Source organism: Rhamphochromis longiceps, linkage group LG14 (genome assembly GCF_057381845.1).
Source record: "Rhamphochromis longiceps isolate RC_006_pf linkage group LG14, R_longiceps_female_GT1.1, whole genome shotgun sequence".
NCBI classification, from domain to species: Eukaryota; Metazoa; Chordata; class Actinopteri; order Cichliformes; family Cichlidae; genus Rhamphochromis; species Rhamphochromis longiceps.
The window spans coordinates 1245471-1268349 of record NC_140570.1 but is presented as its reverse complement, the minus strand read 5'-3'; the positions used below and the strand labels follow the sequence as shown (position 1 = coordinate 1268349).

The window sequence follows — 22879 nt, the reverse complement described above, 5'->3', positions numbered from 1 at the left end:
ACTTCCTGAGGCAGCTGAAGAAATTCAACCTGCCAACACGGACGATGATGCAGTTCTACACTGCAATCATCGAGTCCATCCTCACCTCCTCCATCACCGTGTGGTACGCTGGAGCCACTATCAGGGACAAACAGAGACTGCAGCGTGTTGTGCGCTCTGCTGAGAAGGTGATTGGCTGCAGACTCCCATCTCTGCAGGACCTGTACACCTCCAGGACACTGGGGCGTGCAGCTCGGATCTCAGCTGACCCTTCTCACCCTGGACACAGTCTGTTTGACCTGCTCCCCTCAGGCAGGAGGCTCCGGTCCATTCGCACCAGAACCTCTCGCCATAAGAACAGTTTCTTCCCCTCTGCTGTCGGACACATGAACAATAACCATATGACTGTTCCCACCACTAACACATGACCCTACGCTGTGTTCACTGCATCATTCTATGTTTGGCACTGATCACCACCTGCACTCATGTATATATCATGTATATATCTATCCACTTAGCACTTTTAATTCTTATTCTTATTTTTATATTTTTATGACAGTATGTTTGCACTGAAGCACCGCAGCAATTTCCTAATGTTGTAAACCTGCTCAACATTTGGCAATAAAACCCTTTCTGATTCTGATTCTGATTCTGATTCTGACTGCTTCCAGCCAAGAGTGATACCATATATGCCCTATAGCTGCAGAAAAGGCTAACATTGTTATCTTTTTACAAAAAACCAGCTGAACATGAGAGGTTTTTGGACCAATTTTGTGTTCTCCATTCTTTAAGCACCGGTTTGAGCACCGTTTGAGCACCGGCACCGTTTCAAAAGTACCGATTTGGCACCGGTATCGGATAAAACCTAAACGATACCCATCCCTATTAAGGATCTTTAACAGCAGCCTTAGTTCAGCTGTTGTACAGCCTGTTTTAAACATGCTGTTGTACAGCCTGTACTTAAAAAACCTCGTCTCAATTCCTCTGTCCTCTCAAATTTCAGGCCTATTTCAAAGCTTCCCTTCCAATCGAAAATTTTGGAAAAGATCGTATTTGTTCAGCTGCAATCTTTTGTAAATGGGCTGGATGTTCTTCAGGTTTCAGTCTGGTTTTAAAGCTCTTCACAGCACCAAAACTGCACTTTTAAAAGTTGAGCCACTGACTCACTGACCACAGCATCTGGATCTCATGACTGGAGCATTACGGGATCAAGGGTTTATCATTCGAGTGGTTAATAGTTAATTAATCACTAATTTAATATCAACACAGGTTAATAGCTGTCTGACAGGACCTTTTCCGTGAGCTTTGGAGATCCGCTTCCTCAGCTCCCCTTACTTGTGGCGTTCCTCAGGGATCTTTACTGGGGCCAATTTTATTCTCTGTGTCTGCTGCCTCTAGGTCTAATTTTCAGTAAATATAACACTTGTTTCCATTCATATGTCGATGACACTCAGATCTACCTAATCTAATTAAATGTGCTATACAAATAAAAACTATAACGCTGTTGTTAATAATACTACTGGTCATGAGTTCAAACTATCATTTGTCAAGGTGCACGTGGCTTAATCCTGCATGTTGGCCAACAGGGGAAGAAATCTGATTGTTTCGATTAATAAAATGTAACTTTGTAATTTACAGTCTAGTTTGGAGTAACTCTAGGAGAGACTAGCAAAGTCAAAGACTATTACACTATTGCAATTTCTACTGGACATCAAATAGTGTTTGCATTAAAATGCTGAGGTACTGAACAACATCAAAGTATTTGTACTTTGACTTTTTGATTGTTTTTAAGCTTTTTTTACTAATAAAAATTCAAAGTCACATGGAAATAAAACAGAATTGAGTACTGGAAGGTGTGTACCCCACAGCAAGACATATTGTTTGTCTGGAGCACAGACACAGTCCAGTTCACCTGTAACTCAAAGCAGCAGCAGCAGTAACTTTAAGACTTAACAGAGTCCAGATAAGTAGGTTTATTGTGAAGTTGATATGATGTGAAAAATCAGAGAGGGGTGATCATTCATCTTGTTTAGGTGGACACTGTAACACCGGGACCAGTCGATACACACTGACTGCTGCAGCCAGCTTCAGGAGGCTGAACTGCAGCTTTTGACACTTCAATGGTTTCATTTTCCAGAGAGAAATGTTTTCTATTGCATTCCATTTATTTGAAACCTTTGCTCATTGTTTACCTACAAGCAGAAGCATTTACACAGGTTAAGACAAAAGCACACCAAAACCTCGATCAGTGGTTCCAGATGTTTCTGCCTTGAACTTCTGTGCTGTCACATTTCAGACATGTGTCCAAAAATCCAAAATTGTTCATGCAAAGCAAATCTAGCAAAGTCCACAAATCGGAAATGAGCTGGATTTGAGAACAACAGGGTCCCTTTATATAAAACAAGAAGGTTGTTCAGCTGTGACATAATGCTGAACTGCATTCTGCAAACACAACACTAGATGGCATCTGTTTAAGACTGACTTTTATACATATGAAATTGAATCACAGTGTGCTTTGGCTGTTTCTCAAACACAGACAAACATGGATTTTATAGCATTTCAGTGCAAACGTCTTGAGCTACTCCTTCGTTATTTAGATTTTGCATCTAAGGAGACAGAATTGTAACTTTTTAAAGTTCATCTTGAACAATGTTGCAATGGTTTTCACTACAAGCTGCAAAACACTGCGTCCAACATCCAAAGAAAAACTTGAAGGAGGCTTTTAAAAGTCACATGAAACTTGCCTGTGATTTCAGGTAAGGCTCTGTGGTCATACCAAATATGGACTTCTAAGCTCATTGTACAAATATACTGTGTTTACATGTATGTAATGCGCCGTGCCCATTTCCCATTGACGATATAAAGATATGAAGCCTTTGCTTAAGACCTTTGCACTGTAGGTAACAGACTACTAGAATTACGCTAGTCTCTATGCAAGAAATGATTTGTCTTTCGGTTCTGTTTATTGCTGCACACTAAACTAATTTCTAATAAATCAAATGAACATAATGAAAATGTAATAACAGGAAGTCAGGAGCAGTTACAAAAATAAAACTCAGGTCATAATAATCCAGAAGAGTCTTTACCTTGCTCAGTTTTTATATCTATTTATTTATTTTATATCTATCTAAATTTGATTTTGCCATGTTTAATATATGCTGCTATTGCTCACGTGTTTTTGTAAGGTGACCTTGAGGGTCTGAAAGGCGCCTATAAATAAAATGTATTATTATTATTATTATTATTATTGTTATTATTATTAAGTATGAGCCAGCATGGATAATTATAGACGTGTGATTCCCAATTATCCAAGAAATTAATAGTTCTGTGAAGTCTGGGTCATAATGTGTGGTAACACGTACCTGAACCCTGACTCTACTGTATACTTTCAGAATAATCGCTTTCTGGATTTTCATTGTTTTTCTTACAAGTCTTTGCAACAGGGACACCAAAAAAAACACGATAACTAAGAGAAACTATTTCAAGTTTTGCTTACAAATCACAGAAAACACTTGGTTTGGGTAAGTTAGATAGGTTAGACCTCAAAGGCTTAATAATATACAGAATCTGTGGTAATCAAGTTACACAAAAAGGCCAATAGGCACTTGCCCCAGAGGGAAAAAAATGAAATGTAAAGGTAAAAATACTGATTTCATATTTAAAAAAATGTTCTTCAGACATTGGGTATGAAGAGGGAGCTTCTGTACGAGTCTTTGTCCTCCTCCTCACCATGTTCTTTGTGATCCTCGAGAAGTTTGTCCAGTAGGTTTGGTGATTCCGCCTCAACCTCCGGGTCTTCGTTCAGAGACTGACCTTGAGCTTGCTGCTCTGAATGCTCGGGGATCTCCAGGATCTCGGGCTGAGGGTCCATACCCTGGGGCTCCAGCTGTGGGATCATGGCGGTCAACGACATGGACAGCGGCATGTGTACCAGAGGCGACCCAGGCAGCGCTCCAGAACCCGGGGCAAACTGCACCCCGTGATTAGGCATGGTCGATATAGTGGTGAGTGGCTGGGCCCAAGGAAGATAGGTCAACCCTGAGTCTTGGAGCTCCACTTGAGGCAGGGAGGCTGGGGCTGGTGCCACTGGTATGGTCTGAAACAACAGCAATCATTAAATATTTATGATGATGGCAAAGACATTTAACCTTGCAAAAAGTCAAACGCATGCATAAAACGGACGTCTGCTGATGCCACGAGCCTCACTTTAGGCGCTCAATCATTGATTTTTTTATGTTTTAATCAAGATTTTGTGGAGGGTTTGGAAGGTAGACGCAGTGTCACTGCAGTCAGCATTTATTGTTCAGCTCACAGGAATATTGTAATCAGATATAATTAGGTACACAAGAAAAGAGGGCCCTAGTGAACCCGGTGGACACAGACCGGGTACAGCTTGTGCTGATTTAGACTGCTGCGGTGAATCTTTCTACGGTGAACCTACATGTTTGGTGTTAATTAGCCTCGTGGTCATGTCCCAGTGTTTTAATGTGGAGACAGCCACCATGTTCTTCCTTCCTGGATTCTCTTTGTTGTGATGTGTTTCCATTTATTTATTTTTTCAGAGACAAACATATTTTTCCACTTTGCACATCAACTCATCGTCATGATGAGTGACGTGTATGTAAATCCCTAAACGGAGTCAGTGACAGTTATTCTCTGGATAAATTCAAAAACTGCAGTGAAAAAAGAGCTGCAAATATAAAGGAGAAATCGTTCATGCTGAACAGGCAGAAATCTAAATCCCATGTTAATCCCACGGTGTACAAAGGTCCTCGGCGGGTTTAAAGAGTTCCAGTTAATCCTCTACCCCAGTCTTATCTCTGTATTTATTACCCACTTGCAGCAGGTTTGAAATGTAAGAATTTAAAGACAAGCACAGCAGCTGTTGGCAGTTAACACAGAGAGCATGCATGCAGTGATAACAGGCTTTTATGGTGGGAAGCATCACACTGCATCACAAACACTTGTCTGCACCTGTAGAGAAAGACGAGCCCTGTACGAGCTACCTTTGATTACAGACGCTGAGACTACCAGCACAATAAGATGACTTAGTTCACTAAAGACAGAACATACGATAACAGGATCCTGTGGCGCTGTTAAACATGTTGCATTATTTTGACATAAATGAGTTTTAAAGAAAACTTTAGATCGTTCCCGTCCCAGCCGTGACTCTGTGGGATACAGTACCATCGGGTCTCAAAGGTGAAGCAGCCCCTTAATGCCTAGAGTTTCAGATTTGGTACATGTACTTTTACATATACATATTTATACTTGCACATACTTATACACAACCTTACTTTAAAGTGAAATAATAGCCTGAATCCATGCTTGTACTGTTGCAATGGCTCTATCTGTTAAATCACATTTGACTGATAGAGCGAGAACTGATTGTTTTTATCCTTTTGTGCCGATTTGTGATCATTTTATTCCCCCGTGCAGTCTGTAGAACATATTTGCATAGTCCTTTTTCACTCACCCCAAAGTTTGTCAGCAGTGGTGTGTGTGTGTAGGTCAGCATGGTGTAGCTGGGACACAGAGTTTGCATAGTAAGTGTCGGAGTGGCTGGGTAGGTCAGAGTCTGAGCTGAGGGGTCCTGCTGGTTGTAGTCAGGCGTCGACCAGGACATGGCGGCGGCCTGCAGCCCAGGACTGGTCGCTTTCCACCCCGCACACTGCAGCCCTCCATCAGCAGCTGTGGTCGGCGCTTCGGCTGGGGATCCGCTGGCAACATCACAGCCAAAGATACCTGGAGAACAAGAAGCAGATTCGGCATTAGACACGCGGAAACAGCTTTACGTGGAACATGTAGTTCACAGGTGAGGCTTCTACCTTGTGTAAATGACAGCTGGTTGTTGTGTGAGACCATGTCCTGAAAAACACAGATATCATCAATGAGCTTAACAGGTCAATAACTGCAGCAGAACCTTAATCACAGCAACGCGGCGATGTTGATATGTAAACATGCAGCAGCCACACCTGGACCTGTGACACTCAGGTGTGAGCAGCTATCTGAGAATTCACTCTTGAAAAGTGTTTTTTGAACTTGTTTTTCTGGATCCGTTCATTAAAGCGAAAGCTGTGAATTTGATACTACTGGGCATGGAAGTACATCGGTCCAGTTCAGCTTTATTTATATAGTGCCACATGCCTCGACCTACAGTAATACAGAGAATATCCCGATGATCAGACGACCCCTGTGAGCCTCCATGATAGTATTAAAACAGACCGTTCATCTAAACCTCAAAGGCCAGGCTCTATAAATGCTGTTGGTGGGTCGGTGAAAACACAGAGCACTGGTACTGTTGTGCAGCACCCAGCGTTTGTTATTGTGCAGTGACACATCTTGACTGGTCTGACTGGGAAATGTTCTTTCATTCACGGTACAGTTGCTTTTAACATTTCCTTGGAAGGTAAGACAAAGCTGAGGTGGGACAGTCATCAGGGTCTCTATTTACCAATGCTGGCATACTGGATATATCATACTGGATTTTTCTCCCCAATAAATAACTTATGAGGGGTTTTTCCAGTCTTGTATAATCTGGGGGATAAATGTGAGTTCATGATTAACCTTATTTATTAAAGTAGCAAAAAAATAAAACCATTACTGGACGATCACAAAGCCTACATGTATGACAAATGTTTTTCATGCTAACTGAGCAAATTCCAGCTTGTTCTGCCAACAGCTGCTTCTGCTGTAAATGACATATCTCAGGCACGTGTGGGAGCAGATCTAGGATCTATGTTCTTCTGAGGCCAGAGCAGGCAGGTCCTCTCCTGAGAAGAAGTGAGCTGTAAAGATAGCAAATAAAAGAAAGAGACAATGATACAGAGGATCGCTGAAGAACCACTGAACCCATTCTGAACCTGTGCTATTCATTGCTTTGTCATTGTATTTCTCCACACACACACACTCATTGGAGGGTTTCCATTGTGTGTGCGCTTTAACGCACTGACATCATGTCTTTAGGATCATAGCTATGCTGATAAATGAAGATGTGGCCAATCAGACTCCTTTCTGTTTCGTGGTGGATCAAAATCTCACGGTACTTTTATCAGTTTTGAAAGGTCACCAGCAGCGCGGCCCCAAACCACGACAGAGCCTCCACCGTGCTTCACAGAGAGCTGCAGACACTTAGTCGGGCTCTTTCCTGGCCTCCTCCGTACATACTGAAAATAACTCAAACCAAAACATTACGTTTGGATTTATCACTGTGACTGACTGACACCATTTCTGTCCAGGCTTCAGGAGCTAGATCAGCTGAAGGGCCAGTTACACTCCTCAGGTCCAGGGTCAGGTCATTGTTGGATGTGTTCCTGTTTCTTGTACTGATCATTTGCTGTTTTCTTTGTTTTTAGGGGTGCCACTCCTCGTCTTCCCCAGATTTCACAGTTTTTTGAGGATACAGTATTTCACAGTCTGGCTCTTTTGGAGTCACTTTTGTTTTATTTTACCTCTGTCAGAGTGTGTTATCGTTGGTACTTTTGACCAAGAAACGATAACAAAGGGTGTGTTTTTGCATCCCTTCAGTTAGCCTCCTTTTTAATGCTCGAATGATTCACAGCCAGACTGACAGCGAATGAAAAAGAAACCAATGTCCAAATGAGCAGAAACTCTGGAAGCAAAATGTAAAGGGTGGCTCGGGATTTCTGCACAGTATAAACTGCATGAGTCATTTAAAAAACCATCAAGTTGATTTTAATGGATCTGTGACCGACCGACTGAATCCAGTTTCACCCTTTGGAAAGTTCCTGCAGCTAATGTGAAATACATTCAGACACTGAAAGATTGAACTAAATGAAGTTGGAGGTAGAGGATGGTGCCGCCACACTTTGTGTAAGAGGTTCAGATTATCGTTCAAGCAGAACGTTATGGCTGCTTCTTAAAGCGCATTCATGGTGAAGTGGAACACACCCAGTCGGCATGTCCAGGTGTAACTTTTATGGATGCTGTTAAAGCCGACTCATTCCTCAGCCTCAGTCAAACCCAGTGCAGGTGATCAGGTCCTTTACTTTGTGAACACAAAGCGTCCTCAGAAAGTGACCACAGTGGGGTTTAACTGTGCGATTGTTGTAGCTCCTCCTGTCAGAGCTGTCGAACCATCAGCTCCTCTCCTGCAGCCCGTCAGCCACCTGGCAGCACCTCCCTGCTGCCTTGAACACGCCCTGCCCGCTGACTGCAGGCAGCAGGATGCAGTACAAACACTGACACACGCTGTCAGTGCTGCCGCTGTTGCCTCCCATTCGGTCTTTTGTGTTTGCGTATCGCAGTGTCTCTTCTTGCTACAGGCACATGTACAGCCCGACCGGTCGATACCAAACAGACGGGTTTTAGACTCAATCTGTGAGACGGACATTTGGGTTTGCACAAACACAGAGACGAGGCAGAGAGTGGACAGTGTGGCAAAATCCACTTTTTGTGAAGTCTGTAATCTTTCCTCAAAGAAAAACGGACAAAATATCCACAAAAAGAGGAAAGACCAATGTGCATGTGTCGTATAGTTAACTTCTGGAATTCAAAATGAATTATTCAGGTATTAGCTTTTATGTATTTCCTCATCGTTGGTGCTCAGGTTTCTGTTCGCAGCGTAGCTGTGATTTATCAGGTTGATTGAACAAACTGGGAATTCAGTCCAGAGATGATGACAGCGTGCTTTCACAACACGCTTCTTAGCTCCAAAGGCAACACGTTCGGAGGATTTTTACTGTGGAAAGCTGCAGTGACAACATCTGAAAGCAGACTCAGTGAGTGTGGAATAACTGCCACCTCATAGTAATGTGGTTTGGTTTGAGATTTGCACAAACACAACTGTCGTCCCTTTGAACCAGAATCCTGGAAATACCCACGTAGTCCTGCCAGGCAGGCAAATAGTGGAAGAAGTGGACAGAATTTTATCTTTGCTGCTAGCAGCACTAACTCATTGCATTTAAAATAATCAACTGTAGTGCCGTGCCAATAAAAGATGTTGGAATATCACATGCTAGTCACGGGGAGTGTCCGTACATGTGTATGTTTGTGCACACCGCTGCTTCTGGCCTCTTCTCTTCTTGTAGGGATAATAAATAGAAAGTGGGAGGTCTCTTTGGCAAGGCTGCACGTTACTTTGCATAGGGCTGTGTGCCCAGCCCTGCAGCTCTGCTGTAACCGCCATGGAAAAACACCTGGATTATATAAGGATAAAATCCCCCGCTGCTTTCTGAGCCTGTATCCCGACCGAACACATCCTCACAGGACATTTTGCTTTCGATTCCTGCAGATCTCATGTGCAGTCTCCTGAGGTGCAGAACAGTCACTCCCAATCAAACAGTCTCTGCATGTTGCTGTTCTGTGAGGTTGTGATCCCTGCAGAGAGATCAGTGATTCACGAGAAAAGAATACTGGCCTAAAGTGATAAATCATCAGGAGGCTATCAGGTCATGTGATTAGAGGGCAGCTCTACGTCAAAGAGGGGTGGGGGGATTTTTGGGGGGGGTTCATGGAAACTGTTGTTGAAACCTTGCAAAATGTTCTTCAACATGAAACCAAAGCAGAGCACCGCTCTATTTTACTTTTATTTATTTTCTTACACATTTTTAACTGAGTCTCTCCCAAACGTCTCACAAAGCGCCGGTTTCAAAGTGTCAGCACATAATGCAGAGCAGTCGCTGCTCCCCACTGTGGGAGTCTCCTGTGTATTTGTTTAGTGACTAACGATGCCGTGAGGGCTTCTTTGGAAACACTGTTTAGCAAAGTAAACCTACCCTGAAAACACACAGTCCAAGTACAGCTTTAAGGAACAATCTGCAGGGTTTTGTTGGTTTTGCTTTTTTTAAACCACATATTGATTTACAGGAAATGACTTACCTTGCAGGTAAATGCACACAGACATTTTCTTTTTTTTTTTTTTTGTTATTCTCTTTTTATTAAACAACCTATATAAACACAAATAATCCAAAATAAACATATAATCAAGAACAGACGTAAATAATAAAAAAAATAAATAAATAAATATATATATATATTTTTTTATTATTTACGCACACAGACATTTTCATTCGTTTCAGATTTTACTTGAAGACTGCTTTTTTTGAACCCTGCTCGTTATAAATGTGGCAGCTTGTGCTTCAAACATCAACAAGTGTTCTTTGCTTATCTGTCATGGCGTCCTCACCCCAGTAGGAGGCAGTGTCTTGGTGCTGTGAAGTTCCAGGCTCCTCTTCCTCCTCAGCAGCTCTTTGACAGGATCCCTGACTCGCACACCTTGGTATGGCCTGGACCTGCCCACGGCTGATGGCTGTGCTAAGGAGGTCAGACACACAGCAATGAACAGATACACACAACCTCATTTCCTTTTCAAGTTGCTTTAAATCAGCCACATGATGCACACGATGGGTTCACACAGTTCATGAACGGAGGAAGCAGATGCGCTCAGGTGCCATGACTGTAAGCCGACACTGAGACACTAAAGACACACGGAAAGTGAACCTCTCAGACGTATTCTCTTTAAGCCTTTTGAGTGTCAGCATCAGCTGATATAAGCCTTTACAACCAATATTCTCAGTGAATGTCCACGAGTGTCTAAGGTCACGGGCTGCATGCACTTCAATTTGACCTGATGTTGAACTGTCCAGTAAAATAATAGCTCAAAATGTTTGCTGCTAAGGTTGTTAAACTGGTGCTTTTGGTTTGGAAGAAATCAACAGGTCTGTTATGACGTGATCTGTTTGGGCTGCAGTGCAGGGCTTCCTCGTGTCAAACACAGACAAATGCAATGATGGTGTCCCCCTTGGGTCGGTCGGCTGAAAGTGTGCTGCTGGAAAGCAGGCTGAGCATCCGTGAATGACACTTTGTGAAGAAGAACTTTTGTGACCACACGTCCCCTCTCACCTGTTCCTCTCCTGCTCTCTCCCTCTCTGTCCACCTCTCTCAGCCTTTACGAACTGATCCATGTCATATTTAAACTGAGTACAGACTGCTGCTGACGCACACAGGTAGCATCACGTTGGCTCGCTGTCACCTGGATCGAGCCCAGTTTAACAAACTAAAATAATAACGCACATGTCAGCTCCTTGGATGGAAACTGGCGATATCCCAGCAGACCAGTGGATCAAGGTTACGCTGGGTTTGTTCCTGATATGAATCACATTGTTGCATCAAGAAGTAAAATAAAACCAAATAAACATGTGGTGCTACCAGCTATGCTGAGCCCCTGTCTGTAAGGGAGCAGTCAAAGCTTTATTACATGGTTATATGCTATGATAACCATCAATGTGCAGCTTACAGTAACTGTGTAACAATACAATAAAACCTGTGTGAAAAACACAAACAAAAATGGGCATTTCATCATAAAACATGTGCATCACCTTATAATTCTTATAATTAATTTGACAAAACAAAAAGAACTCTAACGGTTCTTAAATCATTACTCTGTGTTTCACATGCAGCTCAAATTATTTCATTAACATTTTTTGGCTGAGTGCCGTACTTTACTGATAAGCCTGAAGGCTCCATCCTCAACAGAGACACACTGACAGAGTAAATGCTTTCTGGGAACATTCAATGTCTGGAACTGGCAGATTCTTGCAAGTATAAGCATGAGAAAAAATCCAGCCTAACAGCAAAGTCGCATTCGTATAAACTCTAATCAGCACAAGTGCAGACAATGGCATCAGTCATTGCCGCCCCGAGCTACAAAATCACCGGTATTGCAGAAATGTGCTCCAAAGGTAAGCGTGACCATAAAACAATGACACCACGGTCATTTGTGCATCGTAACACACTGTACAGCAGCTACACTGATCATGATGCTAGGTTAACAGGTTAAAAGGAGGACATGTACAAATTTAAAACCAGAATAAAGAGCAGGCGGCCTCCATACAAACTAACAGTGCTGAGCACACTCCATTCATTTGTTACTGTGTGGCTGCAGATTTAAAACCCCTCATTCCAAATATAAAGGCTGCTAGCATGCACTGCATAGAGCACTTATTAAGATCTTAGCTGGTGCACAGCTAAGTCACAGCTAAGTCAGTTCAAATGAAAAGGCTCATTCCCACAGACTGTGATGTTGATGCTGCGCCAAGACATTGTGCCATACTGAGCTTCAAGTTCTCATGTGTGCAGGTTTCTCGTTATAACATGTTGAGTCTTATCATCCCCTTCCCCACCCTAATACTGTGGCAGAAGATGAACCGGACCCAGCTGGATGTTTCTGTTATGCCTGCATATCCTCTGTTGCACTGCAAACATGGTGAGTCCGTTTACTTAGCTGGGCTTCACAACTAAGTAACTAAAAGTTCGCTTCAACAAGCAGCTCGTAGCTCAGCTGAACATAAACTGCCTCCCTGTCTTCAGACGTCAGCACGCTGAGCCCGTTGTGGTGCATGGACATCATTCAAAAATGGATTTAGTTGGAATTACTTGGTTTCAGTTATGAAATTCTGCAGATTAGCAGAAATCCCCCAAATTAGTAAGGCTGTATCAAGCCTCATTTGTGATTATCCAGTTAAGAAAGCAAATAGAGGTCAACAGATTGTGCTATGTGGAATTTGTCTCCACGCCAAGAACAGGGCATAATCGGGGGCGGGGGGGTACAAGCACTTCCTCCTTTACCAAAATTTCACAATGAGAAATTTCTGTGACCATTCAAAGTCTGCCATGGCAAAAGGACACTTTCATGTTTGTCCCTGTTTCTTTTTCTTTTCCTCCACACTGATCACTGAGGACCCTGATAAAGGGAAGTCTTTCTCTCTTCTCAGAATTTCCCTCCAGTTACCGGCACATTTTTTTAACCTTGAGCCCAGAGTTTTGGTTCCTATCACTCACACCGACAGAGGATGGAGACCTTGGGTCCAGACATGTCGGTCCTCTGCTTAACCCCTGTCACGAGGCTGAAGGTATCCTGACAGTATGCTGCACAGCTTCCTCTCTGAAGCTGATAGATTTACCTCTATAGGTCAGACAGGCCACACTTTCTTCTCAGAACAAACAGAACACTGTGACAGTCTGCCATGTACAGACACGTCTGTGGTGCTTAACAATAAAAGGCGCACAAATGGCCACTGCACCGAGCCCAGCCCCTCTTCATTGCGTGTGTGCGTGTTTGTGTGTGTGCATGTGTGTCCATGTGCATTTTACAGTAACGGTGGCAGATTTATTTAACAGTCTGTGCACTTGGGTCTAAATACAGGCTCGTCGACTCCACACAAACTCAGCCACATAACAGCACAAGACTTTATATAAACCATTTACAACATGGGAAAAAATAAGTCATGTTATTTAAGTGTGAAGAAGTTGTTTAATTAAAGTAACTGTGATGTACCGTCCCATTTGTGCATTACTGGATTACTGCTGTTGATGCACTGGGTGTTTCTTCTTCACTCACTGTGTGTTTATACACCCGCATTGAATCATTGTCTCTGTCTCTCTTCCACAGCATGTCTTTATCCTGTCTTCCTTCTCTCTCCCCAACCAATCACAGCAGATGGCCCCGCCCCTCCCTGAACCGGAGGTTTCTTCTGTTAAAAGGGAGTTTTTCCTCCCCACTGTCGCCAAAGTGCTGCTCATAGGGGGTCATATGATTGTTGGGTTCTTCTCTGCATGTATTATTGTAGGGTCGACCTTACAATGTAAAGCACCTTGTGTTCTAATTAAATCAGTGATCAAAAGGTGCTCCATCCCCAAGCAGCAAAGCAGCCCTACACCAGCACATTTCCACCATCATACTTCATACTTGTTTGTCTTCTTCTGTTTACACCAGTTTCCTTTAAGGGGGCATCACAGTGGATCATCAGCTCCATCTCCTGCTGTCCCTAGCTTCCTCTTCTGTCACACCAACCCACAACGTGTCCTCCTTCACTACATCCATGAACCTCCTCTGACCTCTTTTCCTCCTGCCTGGCAGCTCCATCTTTAGTATCTTTTATCCACTATCCCCTCTCTCCACATGTCCACACCGCCTCCGTCTTGCCTGTTTGACTGTGTTTCCAAAGTGTTAAACCTGAGCCGCCCCTCTGACATTCTGAACTGTCTTGTCCATCCTGCTCACTCCCAGTGACATTCTTACAAAATCTTCAGCTCTCCTGTCTTTCTGTCCGTGCCACGGTCTCCAAACCATCACAGCAAAACATCACAGCAGGTCCATGTCGTAAACCTTCCCTTTCATTCTGCTATTCCACAGTCACAAATCCGCCCTGACACTCATCTCCACGCACTCCATCCTCCCCGCTCCCTCTTCTTCACCTCTCTTGTGCGCTCTCCATTACTTTGGATGGTTGACCCAAGGTATTTAGACTCATCCATCTTCACTATCTACTCCTTCCCTCCCATTCACACACATGTATTCTGTCTCACATGTGCTGGCTGTCATTCCTCTTCTTTCCCGAGCATATCTCCACCTCTCCAGGTCCCTTTCCACCTGCTTCCCATCCTCGCATCTCATGTCATCAACACTCTCAAAGGTTGGACCTGAAATAAAGGTCCAACCTTTGTCTGGAACAACTGCCTTTCCACTTTTCATCCTCCTCACAGCTGTGCTCACTTCCTCCTCATCAATTCTTTGAATTTGATAATTACCTAATTGTCCTGTGTTTGCCTCTCTCTCGTTGTCTTTATTCATCACTCTCTTAGTACATTTCCATATCTATGCTGACTCGAAGCTGCTGCACATGCTTTCCAGCTTCATTTCTTAGCCATTCTTCATACTTGGTGCTATCCGGTTGTTTAGTGATGACGCGACGAATCCTACTTCCGGGCCTAAAGTAGTCTGAGTTTAATATGGCTTTTGTGTTATTAACATGTTTAATGTTTTGTATTTTCTTCTATTTGATCTCAAAAAGCTCCTAAAACAGTCAGTGATCACCGTTGACCTCCCTCGGCTTTTATTACCACTAATCATTTATTTAAGCTCAGTTTTTAAAACCTTAGGATGTAACTACAGCCCAGGGTTAGGGGTTAGGGTACATTTGTTCCTGACCACCGAGAACACTCACGTTAACTTTTATCGAGTGGAAAAAAAGTTAGCTTGTTTATATTATGCTAACATAGCTGTGTCGCTAGCGGTCACGTAGCACATCATTATATACCAGCTAGCTCAACTTCAGTAACCCTACAAGCGTCACTGCTGTTTAGTTTTCTGTCTTCATTTATGCTGGAAGTGATAGCAGAGCTGTACGTTTGAATTTGTTTCCAAAACCCCGCAGTCAGGACATGCTATATTGTATTTAGATAGAAGCTAGCGAGCTAACTCCCTGCTAACTTCTAACTCCGTTAAATGTCATAAATTCCGTTTTCATGGATGCCTGGATGTTAAACTCAATTGTTACACCTGGTAGAGCAGAACTGATCATTTTATTAAAGATGAAAGACTTTAGACAGTTTTTAACTCTCAGTAATGCCACAGTGATCGTTTGATATATGGACCTGCAGCGGAGTTTAGACCCAGACACGGCTAGTGACGTCAGACTGAACAACCGGATAGAGATTCGCAGACCACGTGACTTTCACGCATTGCATGCCGGGAACTCGTGGCAAAACAATCCAAGTACCTGCATCAAATGCAAGCATTTGCAGCACCGCAAAACGTTCATTCTTCGGTTCCAATAAATTCTTGCTTTTTCTTTGCCCCCCAAAAAGGTTCTGTACAAAACGAAGGAGAACAATGCCGGTCCGTACAAAGACAGACTTGATGAAAAGTCAAAGAAAAGATACGAGGAAAAAATCAAAGGAGTGAAAGGGTCAGACCCTCACGAGCACACAGAGGGACAAAAGACGTTAGCGTGCTGCCCAACTTCACCACGCTCATATTTATAATCATACGGTTCTTGGAGTGAGTGCATACACTCATGAAGTTTAGAAACTTCAGGTCACTGCAACAAGCCCAGGTACAGTTTACCGACGGATGGGTGCAGGACCTTGAAATGCACCGTGTAGAAAGTAAAGACCATCGTACGTATCATAAGTTTACCAGTCTCACAAATCGTCTTCATAAATACACATTCGTTAACCGTTTATTAATAGGACCTTTGAGCTCAACGGTAATTAATTAGTAGTGGAAATAATTTCTGGTAGCATCACAGAAATGTAGCAGTGACAATAAGACTGTATGCTGTAATCGTACTGGGCAATTAGTGATACAAAAAACCTGTTTTATCCTGTGAATAAAAGTATATGTTTTTGTCAATGTACCATAATAACAGAAGCGAAACGCAATATTGTGTCAGGACAATTCACTATTTATGCACAATAAATAAAGGAGCATAGCGCCACAATTTCTGTTCAGCGCCAGACTTGCTTGTAACCTATATCACCAATTATGTTATGAAAATGACGCATTAACTACAACAGAAGACTTGCCTTTGTGGAAATGCTTGGAGCAGACTAACCTGTGAGCTGGAGTGTTCTGGGACGTTATAATTGGTCTTTGAATGGCTGCAATCCAGTCGCCTCTTTGTTACTTCGGAAACATGGCTCGAACAATTTCTCTTCAATGACGTAATCCGATAACAACCGATCTCTTTACCCGTCGGCTTCCCGTGGCTGTCATGCGACCGGCTATTGCAGTTAATAATACAACAGCTTCTTGACATTTTTGTGTTTCTTTTTATCGCTGTGTGACTGATTTCAATTGAAAGCCTGCGTGCGCTAGTACCTCTTGCAACCCGTTCTCACTCCCAAAGCGTAACATTTTACGCTAGGTGACAAATCGTCACCATATTACGTTTTCGGCTACCCACCACGTTCCTAAATGACGACCTCGGAAAAAGAGGAAATATGAGAACCGTCTGGACTGAACCTACACATGTTCGCTCTTTTTCTTCAAATCGCTTAGAAACACGCTATTTAACATCATTAAAGACCTGGTTAAGGTCAGGAATAAGGTTATGGTCAGGGCTAGGGATAAGGTTAGGTTTAGGGCTGGAATACAGGGCTGGAACGTCTACTCCCGCGGGAGCGTCATTGCACTGGATTCCAGCCATAACCCGCCGCGTACCATAAGAACGCCGAAGGTCTCCTTTCGCGTTCCTCAGGAACGCCGCGGGACGTGACAAAACGTCCACATGTTACGCCTCGGGAGTGAGAACGCTCTGCCTCTTGCCACGAGTTCCCAGAATCCTTTGCGGTTTTACCCCTGAATGACGTCACATTTTCAATCTCTATTAAAAAAAAAAGCTGTACCAGACACATGTACCTGTGATTCACCTGCACAGGGAATTAAAACATCCCCCTCTTCATGTGACAGTTTTTCTTGACCTGCTTAAAGAAATCACTCAGTTTTCATCACGACTATCAGCAGAGCAGAGGACACCTCCTGGAAATGTGTTAACCTTTCCTTATTGGAGCGACAAATTCTGCACAGCCTTTTGCAAAACAGTTTACACAGATGTGATTGAAGCAGGATGTGTCAGTCTGACCACGAGTGCCTCTGTTCAGGCCGACGGTCAACTCGATCAAGAAAAACTGTAAATCTGTCTGTCTGAGTTCCTATCACTCACACCGACAGAGGATGGAGACCTTGGGTCCAGACATGTCGGTCCTCTGCTTAACCCCTGTCACGAGGCTGAAGGTATCCTGACAGTATGCTGCACAGCTTCCTCTCTGAAGCTGATAGATTTACCTCTATAGGTCAGACAGGCCACACTTTCTTCTCAGAACAAACAGAACACTGTGACAGTCTGCCATGTACAGACACGTCTGTGGTGCTTAACAATAAAAGGCGCACAAATGGCCACTGCACCGAGCCCAGCCCCTCTTCATTGCGTGTGTGCGTGTTTGTGTGTGTGCATGTGTGTCCATGTGCATTTTACAGTAACGGTGGCAGATTTATTTAACAGTCTGTGCACTTGGGTCTAAATACAGGCTCGTCGACTCCACACAAACTCAGCCACATAACAGCACAAGACTTTATATAAACCATTTACAACATGGGAAAAAATAAGTCATGTTATTTAAGTGTGAAGAAGTTGTTTAATTAAAGTAACTGTGATGTACCGTCCCATTTGTGCATTACTGGATTACTGCTGTTGATGCACTGGGTGTTTCTTCTTCACTCACTGTGTGTTTATACACCCGCATTGAATCATTGTCTCTGTCTCTCTTCCACAGCATGTCTTTATCCTGTCTTCCTTCTCTCTCCCCAACCAATCACAGCAGATGGCCCCGCCCCTCCCTGAACCGGAGGTTTCTTCTGTTAAAAGGGAGTTTTTCCTCCCCACTGTCGCCAAAGTGCTGCTCATAGGGGGTCATATGATTGTTGGGTTCTTCTCTGCATGTATTATTGTAGGGTCGACCTTACAATGTAAAGCACCTTGTGTTCTAATTAAATCAGTGATCAAAAGGTGCTCCATCCCCAAGCAGCAAAGCAGCCCTACACCAGCACATTTCCACCATCATACTTCATACTTGTTTGTCTTCTTCTGTTTACACCAGTTTCCTTTAAGGGGGCATCACAGTGGATCATCAGCTCCATCTCCTGCTGTCCCTAGCTTCCTCTTCTGTCACACCAACCCACAACGTGTCCTCCTTCACTACATCCATGAACCTCCTCTGACCTCTTTTCCTCCTGCCTGGCAGCTCCATCTTTAGTATCTTTTATCCACTATCCCCTCTCTCCACATGTCCACACCGCCTCCGTCTTGCCTGTTTGACTGTGTTTCCAAAGTGTTAAACCTGAGCCGCCCCTCTGACATTCTGAACTGTCTTGTCCATCCTGCTCACTCCCAGTGACACTCTTACAAAATCTTCAGCTCTCCTGTCTTTCTGTCCGTGCCACGGTCTCCAAACCATCACAGCAAAACATCACAGCAGGTCCATGTCGTAAACCTTCCCTTTCATTCTGCTATTCCACAGTCACAAATCCGCCCTGACACTCATCTCCACGCACTCCATCCTCCCCGCTCCCTCTTCTTCACCTCTCTTGTGCGCTCTCCATTACTTTGGATGGTTGACCCAAGGTATTTAGACTCATCCATCTTCACTATCTACTCCTTCCCTCCCATTCACACACATGTATTCTGTCTCACATGTGCTGGCTGTCATTCCTCTTCTTTCCCGAGCATATCTCCACCTCTCCAGGTCCCTTTCCACCTGCTTCCCATCCTCGCATCTCATGTCATCAACACTCTCAAAGGTTGGACCTGAAATAAAGGTCCAACCTTTGTCTGGAACAACTGCCTTTCCACTTTTCATCCTCCTCACAGCTGTGCTCACTTCCTCCTCATCAATTCTTTGAATTTGATAATTACCTAATTGTCCTGTGTTTGCCTCTCTCTCGTTGTCTTTATTCATCACTCTCTTAGTACATTTCCATATCTATGCTGACTCGAAGCTGCTGCACATGCTTTCCAGCTTCATTTCTTAGCCATTCTTCATACTTGGTGCTATCCGGTTGTTTAGTGATGACGCGACGAATCCTACTTCCGGGCCTAAAGTAGTCTGAGTTTAATATGGCTTTTGTGTTATTAACATGTTTAATGTTTTGTATTTTCTTCTATTTGATCTCAAAAAGCTCCTAAAACAGTCAGTGATCACCGTTGACCTCCCTCGGCTTTTATTACCACTAATCATTTATTTAAGCTCAGTTTTTAAAACCTTAGGATGTAACTACAGCCCAGGGTTAGGGGTTAGGGTACATTTGTTCCTGACCACCGAGAACACTCACGTTAACTTTTATCGAGTGGAAAAAAAGTTAGCTTGTTTATATTATGCTAACATAGCTGTGTCGCTAGCGGTCACGTAGCACATCATTATATACCAGCTAGCTCAACTTCAGTAACCCTACAAGCGTCACTGCTGTTTAGTTTTCTGTCTTCATTTATGCTGGAAGTGATAGCAGAGCTGTACGTTTGAATTTGTTTCCAAAACCCCGCAGTCAGGACATGCTATATTGTATTTAGATAGAAGCTAGCGAGCTAACTCCCTGCTAACTTCTAACTCCGTTAAATGTCATAAATTCCGTTTTCATGGATGCCTGGATGTTAAACTCAATTGTTACACCTGGTAGAGCAGAACTGATCATTTTATTAAAGATGAAAGACTTTAGACAGTTTTTAACTCTCAGTAATGCCACAGTGATCGTTTGATATATGGACCTGCAGCGGAGTTTAGACCCAGACACGGCTAGTGACGTCAGACTGAACAACCGGATAGAGATTCGCAGACCACGTGACTTTCACGCATTGCATGCCGGGAACTCGTGGCAAAACAATCCAAGTACCTGCATCAAATGCAAGCATTTGCAGCACCGCAAAACGTTCATTCTTCGGTTCCAATAAATTCTTGCTTTTTCTTTGCCCCCCAAAAAGGTTCTGTACAAAACGAAGGAGAACAATGCCGGTCCGTACAAAGACAGACTTGATGAAAAGTCAAAGAAAAGATACGAGGAAAAAATCAAAGGAGTGAAAGGGTCAGACCCTCACGAGCACACAGAGGGACAAAAGACGTTAGCGTGCTGCCCAACTTCACCACGCTCATATTTATAATCATACGGTTCTTGGAGTGAGTGCATACACTCATGAAGTTTAGAAACTTCAGGTCACTGCAACAAGCACAGGTACAGTTTACCGACGGATGGGTGCAGGACCTTGAAATGCACCGTGTAGAAAGTAAAGACCATCGTACGTATCATAAGTTTACCAGTCTCACAAATCGTCTTCATAAATACACATTCGTTAACCGTTTATTAATAGGACCTTTGAGCTCAACGGTAATTAATTAGTAGTGGAAATAATTTCTGGTAGCATCACAGAAATGTAGCAGTGACAATAAGACTGTATGCTGTAATCGTACTGGGCAATTAGTGATACAAAAAACCTGTTTTATCCTGTGAATAAAAGTATATGTTTTTGTCAATGTACCATAATAACAGAAGCGAAACGCAATATTGTGTCAGGACAATTCACTATTTATGCACAATAAATAAAGGAGCATAGCGCCACAATTTCTGTTCAGCGCCAGACTTGCTTGTAACCTATATCACCAATTATGTTATGAAAATGACGCATTAACTACAACAGAAGACTTGCCTTTGTGGAAATGCTTGGAGCAGACTAACCTGTGAGCTGGAGTGTTCTGGGACGTTATAATTGGTCTTTGAATGGCTGCAATCCAGTCGCCTCTTTGTTACTTCGGAAACATGGCTCGAACAATTTCTCTTCAATGACGTAATCCGATAACAACCGATCTCTTTACCCGTCGGCTTCCCGTGGCTGTCATGCGACCGGCTATTGCAGTTAATAATACAACAGCTTCTTGACATTTTTGTGTTTCTTTTTATCGCTGTGTGACTGATTTCAATTGAAAGCCTGCGTGCGCTAGTACCTCTTGCCACGAGTTCCCAGAATCCTTTGCGGTTTTACCCCTGAATGACGTCACATTTTCAATCTCTATTAAAAAAAAAAGCTGTACCAGACACATGTACCTGTGATTCACCTGCACAGGGAATTAAAACATCCCCCTCTTCATGTGACAGTTTTTCTTGACCTGCTTAAAGAAATCACTCAGTTTTCATCACGACTATCAGCAGAGCAGAGGACACCTCCTGGAAATGTGTTAACCTTTCCTTATTGGAGCGACAAATTCTGCACAGCCTTTTGCAAAACAGTTTACACAGATGTGATTGAAGCAGGATGTGTCAGTCTGACCACGAGTGCCTCTGTTCAGGCCGACGGTCAACTCGATCAAGAAAAACTGTAAATCTGTCTGTCTGAGTTCACAGCTATAACCTCCGCTTTGATATTGTTATTCAAACTCTGTGAGAGAAGGATGTCAGTAACACAAAGTAAAGCATCATTGCTTTAAGTGACACTTACTGAAAATTCTGTGACTGTTAGTTATTGTGTTTTCTTGGTATAGAATTGGATTGAACATTTATTAGCAGCCTTGTTATGCACTCATATAGACTCTCACAGATGAATCCATGAAGACAGGACTGATGCGGTTTGGTCCAGACCAACTGTATCATTTGGGAAAGGGGAAATTCCCCTCAGCTGATTTATTGCCAGAGGCATTCCCCAGTGGACAGTCCTGCACCGGGTTGTGCAGTTTGTTCCTTATGTCAACAAGATTAAAATGTATGTTTTTCACACCATTTTGTGACATGAATTGTCTAATAGTTGGATAAACACTGCATGACATTTTTGGGGCTGAACAAGGGTTAATGGCCTGGGCCCTGTGCTTCGTACGTCGCTTACTACATCCAAGATCAAATGAAACATCCAAGATCAAATCATCGCGCTAACCGTGAGCTCGCTAATCCGGTTCCCCGAACACACCTGCTGTTGACGATTAGTACAGCTGGATGAAGTAATGTGCGATCACTGGGTGCCGTAAAAGGGGATACGCATCGATAGCAGAAACAGTGATCGGCAACCCGCTGATTGGTTGGTGAAAATGGCGAAGGAGCGCGCTCGGTATTTTTCGGCAGCAGAGCAAGAACTCTTGAGTGAGGGATTTCAGGAGTTTCAGAGTTTAATTAAAACGCAAGGGAACACTGCAAAGGCTGCAAAAGCAAGGAGAGAGGGCTGGCAGAAAGTTGCTGACAAATCAAACTCGTAAGTGATTTAATAATAACAATAATAATGGAGTGGATTTATATAGCGCTTTTCAAGGCACCCAAAGCGCTTTACAATGCCACTATTCATTCACTCTCACATTCACACACTGGTGGAGGCAGCTACGGTTGTAGCCACAGCTGCCCTGGGGCAGACTGACAGAAGCCAGGCTGCCATATTGCGCCATTGGCCCCTCTGGCCAACACCAGTAGGCGGTAGGGTAGATTTATCATATCACACCATATTATCCAATATTATATTACATTATATTATATTATAATATGTTATATTATATCCCCTTTCACATTAGAGCCACAACAGGACCCACTAGAACATGGGAACAAGTAAAAGTGAAATATAAGAATATTCTACAGAAT

The 22879-nt window shown here is 43.2% G+C and overlaps 1 protein-coding gene and 1 long non-coding RNA gene across 3 annotated transcripts in view; both read right to left on the bottom strand.

The window, feature by feature from the left end:
- The window catches only part of LOC146653362 (uncharacterized), a 282044-nt gene that overhangs the window by 221145 nt on the left and 38020 nt on the right, over positions 1 to 22879 (bottom strand). The gene's annotated exons all lie outside the window — the stretch shown is intronic.
- Positions 1946 to 22879, bottom strand: part of pou2af1 (POU class 2 homeobox associating factor 1) — a 22970-nt gene continuing 2036 nt past the window's right edge. Inside the window, exons 2-5 of the mRNA XM_085380739.1 lie at positions 10127 to 10254; positions 5808 to 5847; positions 5456 to 5724; positions 1946 to 4075 (exon numbers count right to left, since the gene is read on the bottom strand). Coding sequence (XP_085236865.1) covers positions 3653 to 4075; positions 5456 to 5724; positions 5808 to 5847; positions 10127 to 10254 — 860 coding nt within the window. The 3' untranslated portion in view covers positions 1946 to 3652. The remainder of the gene's footprint in view (positions 4076 to 5455; positions 5725 to 5807; positions 5848 to 10126; positions 10255 to 22879) is intronic.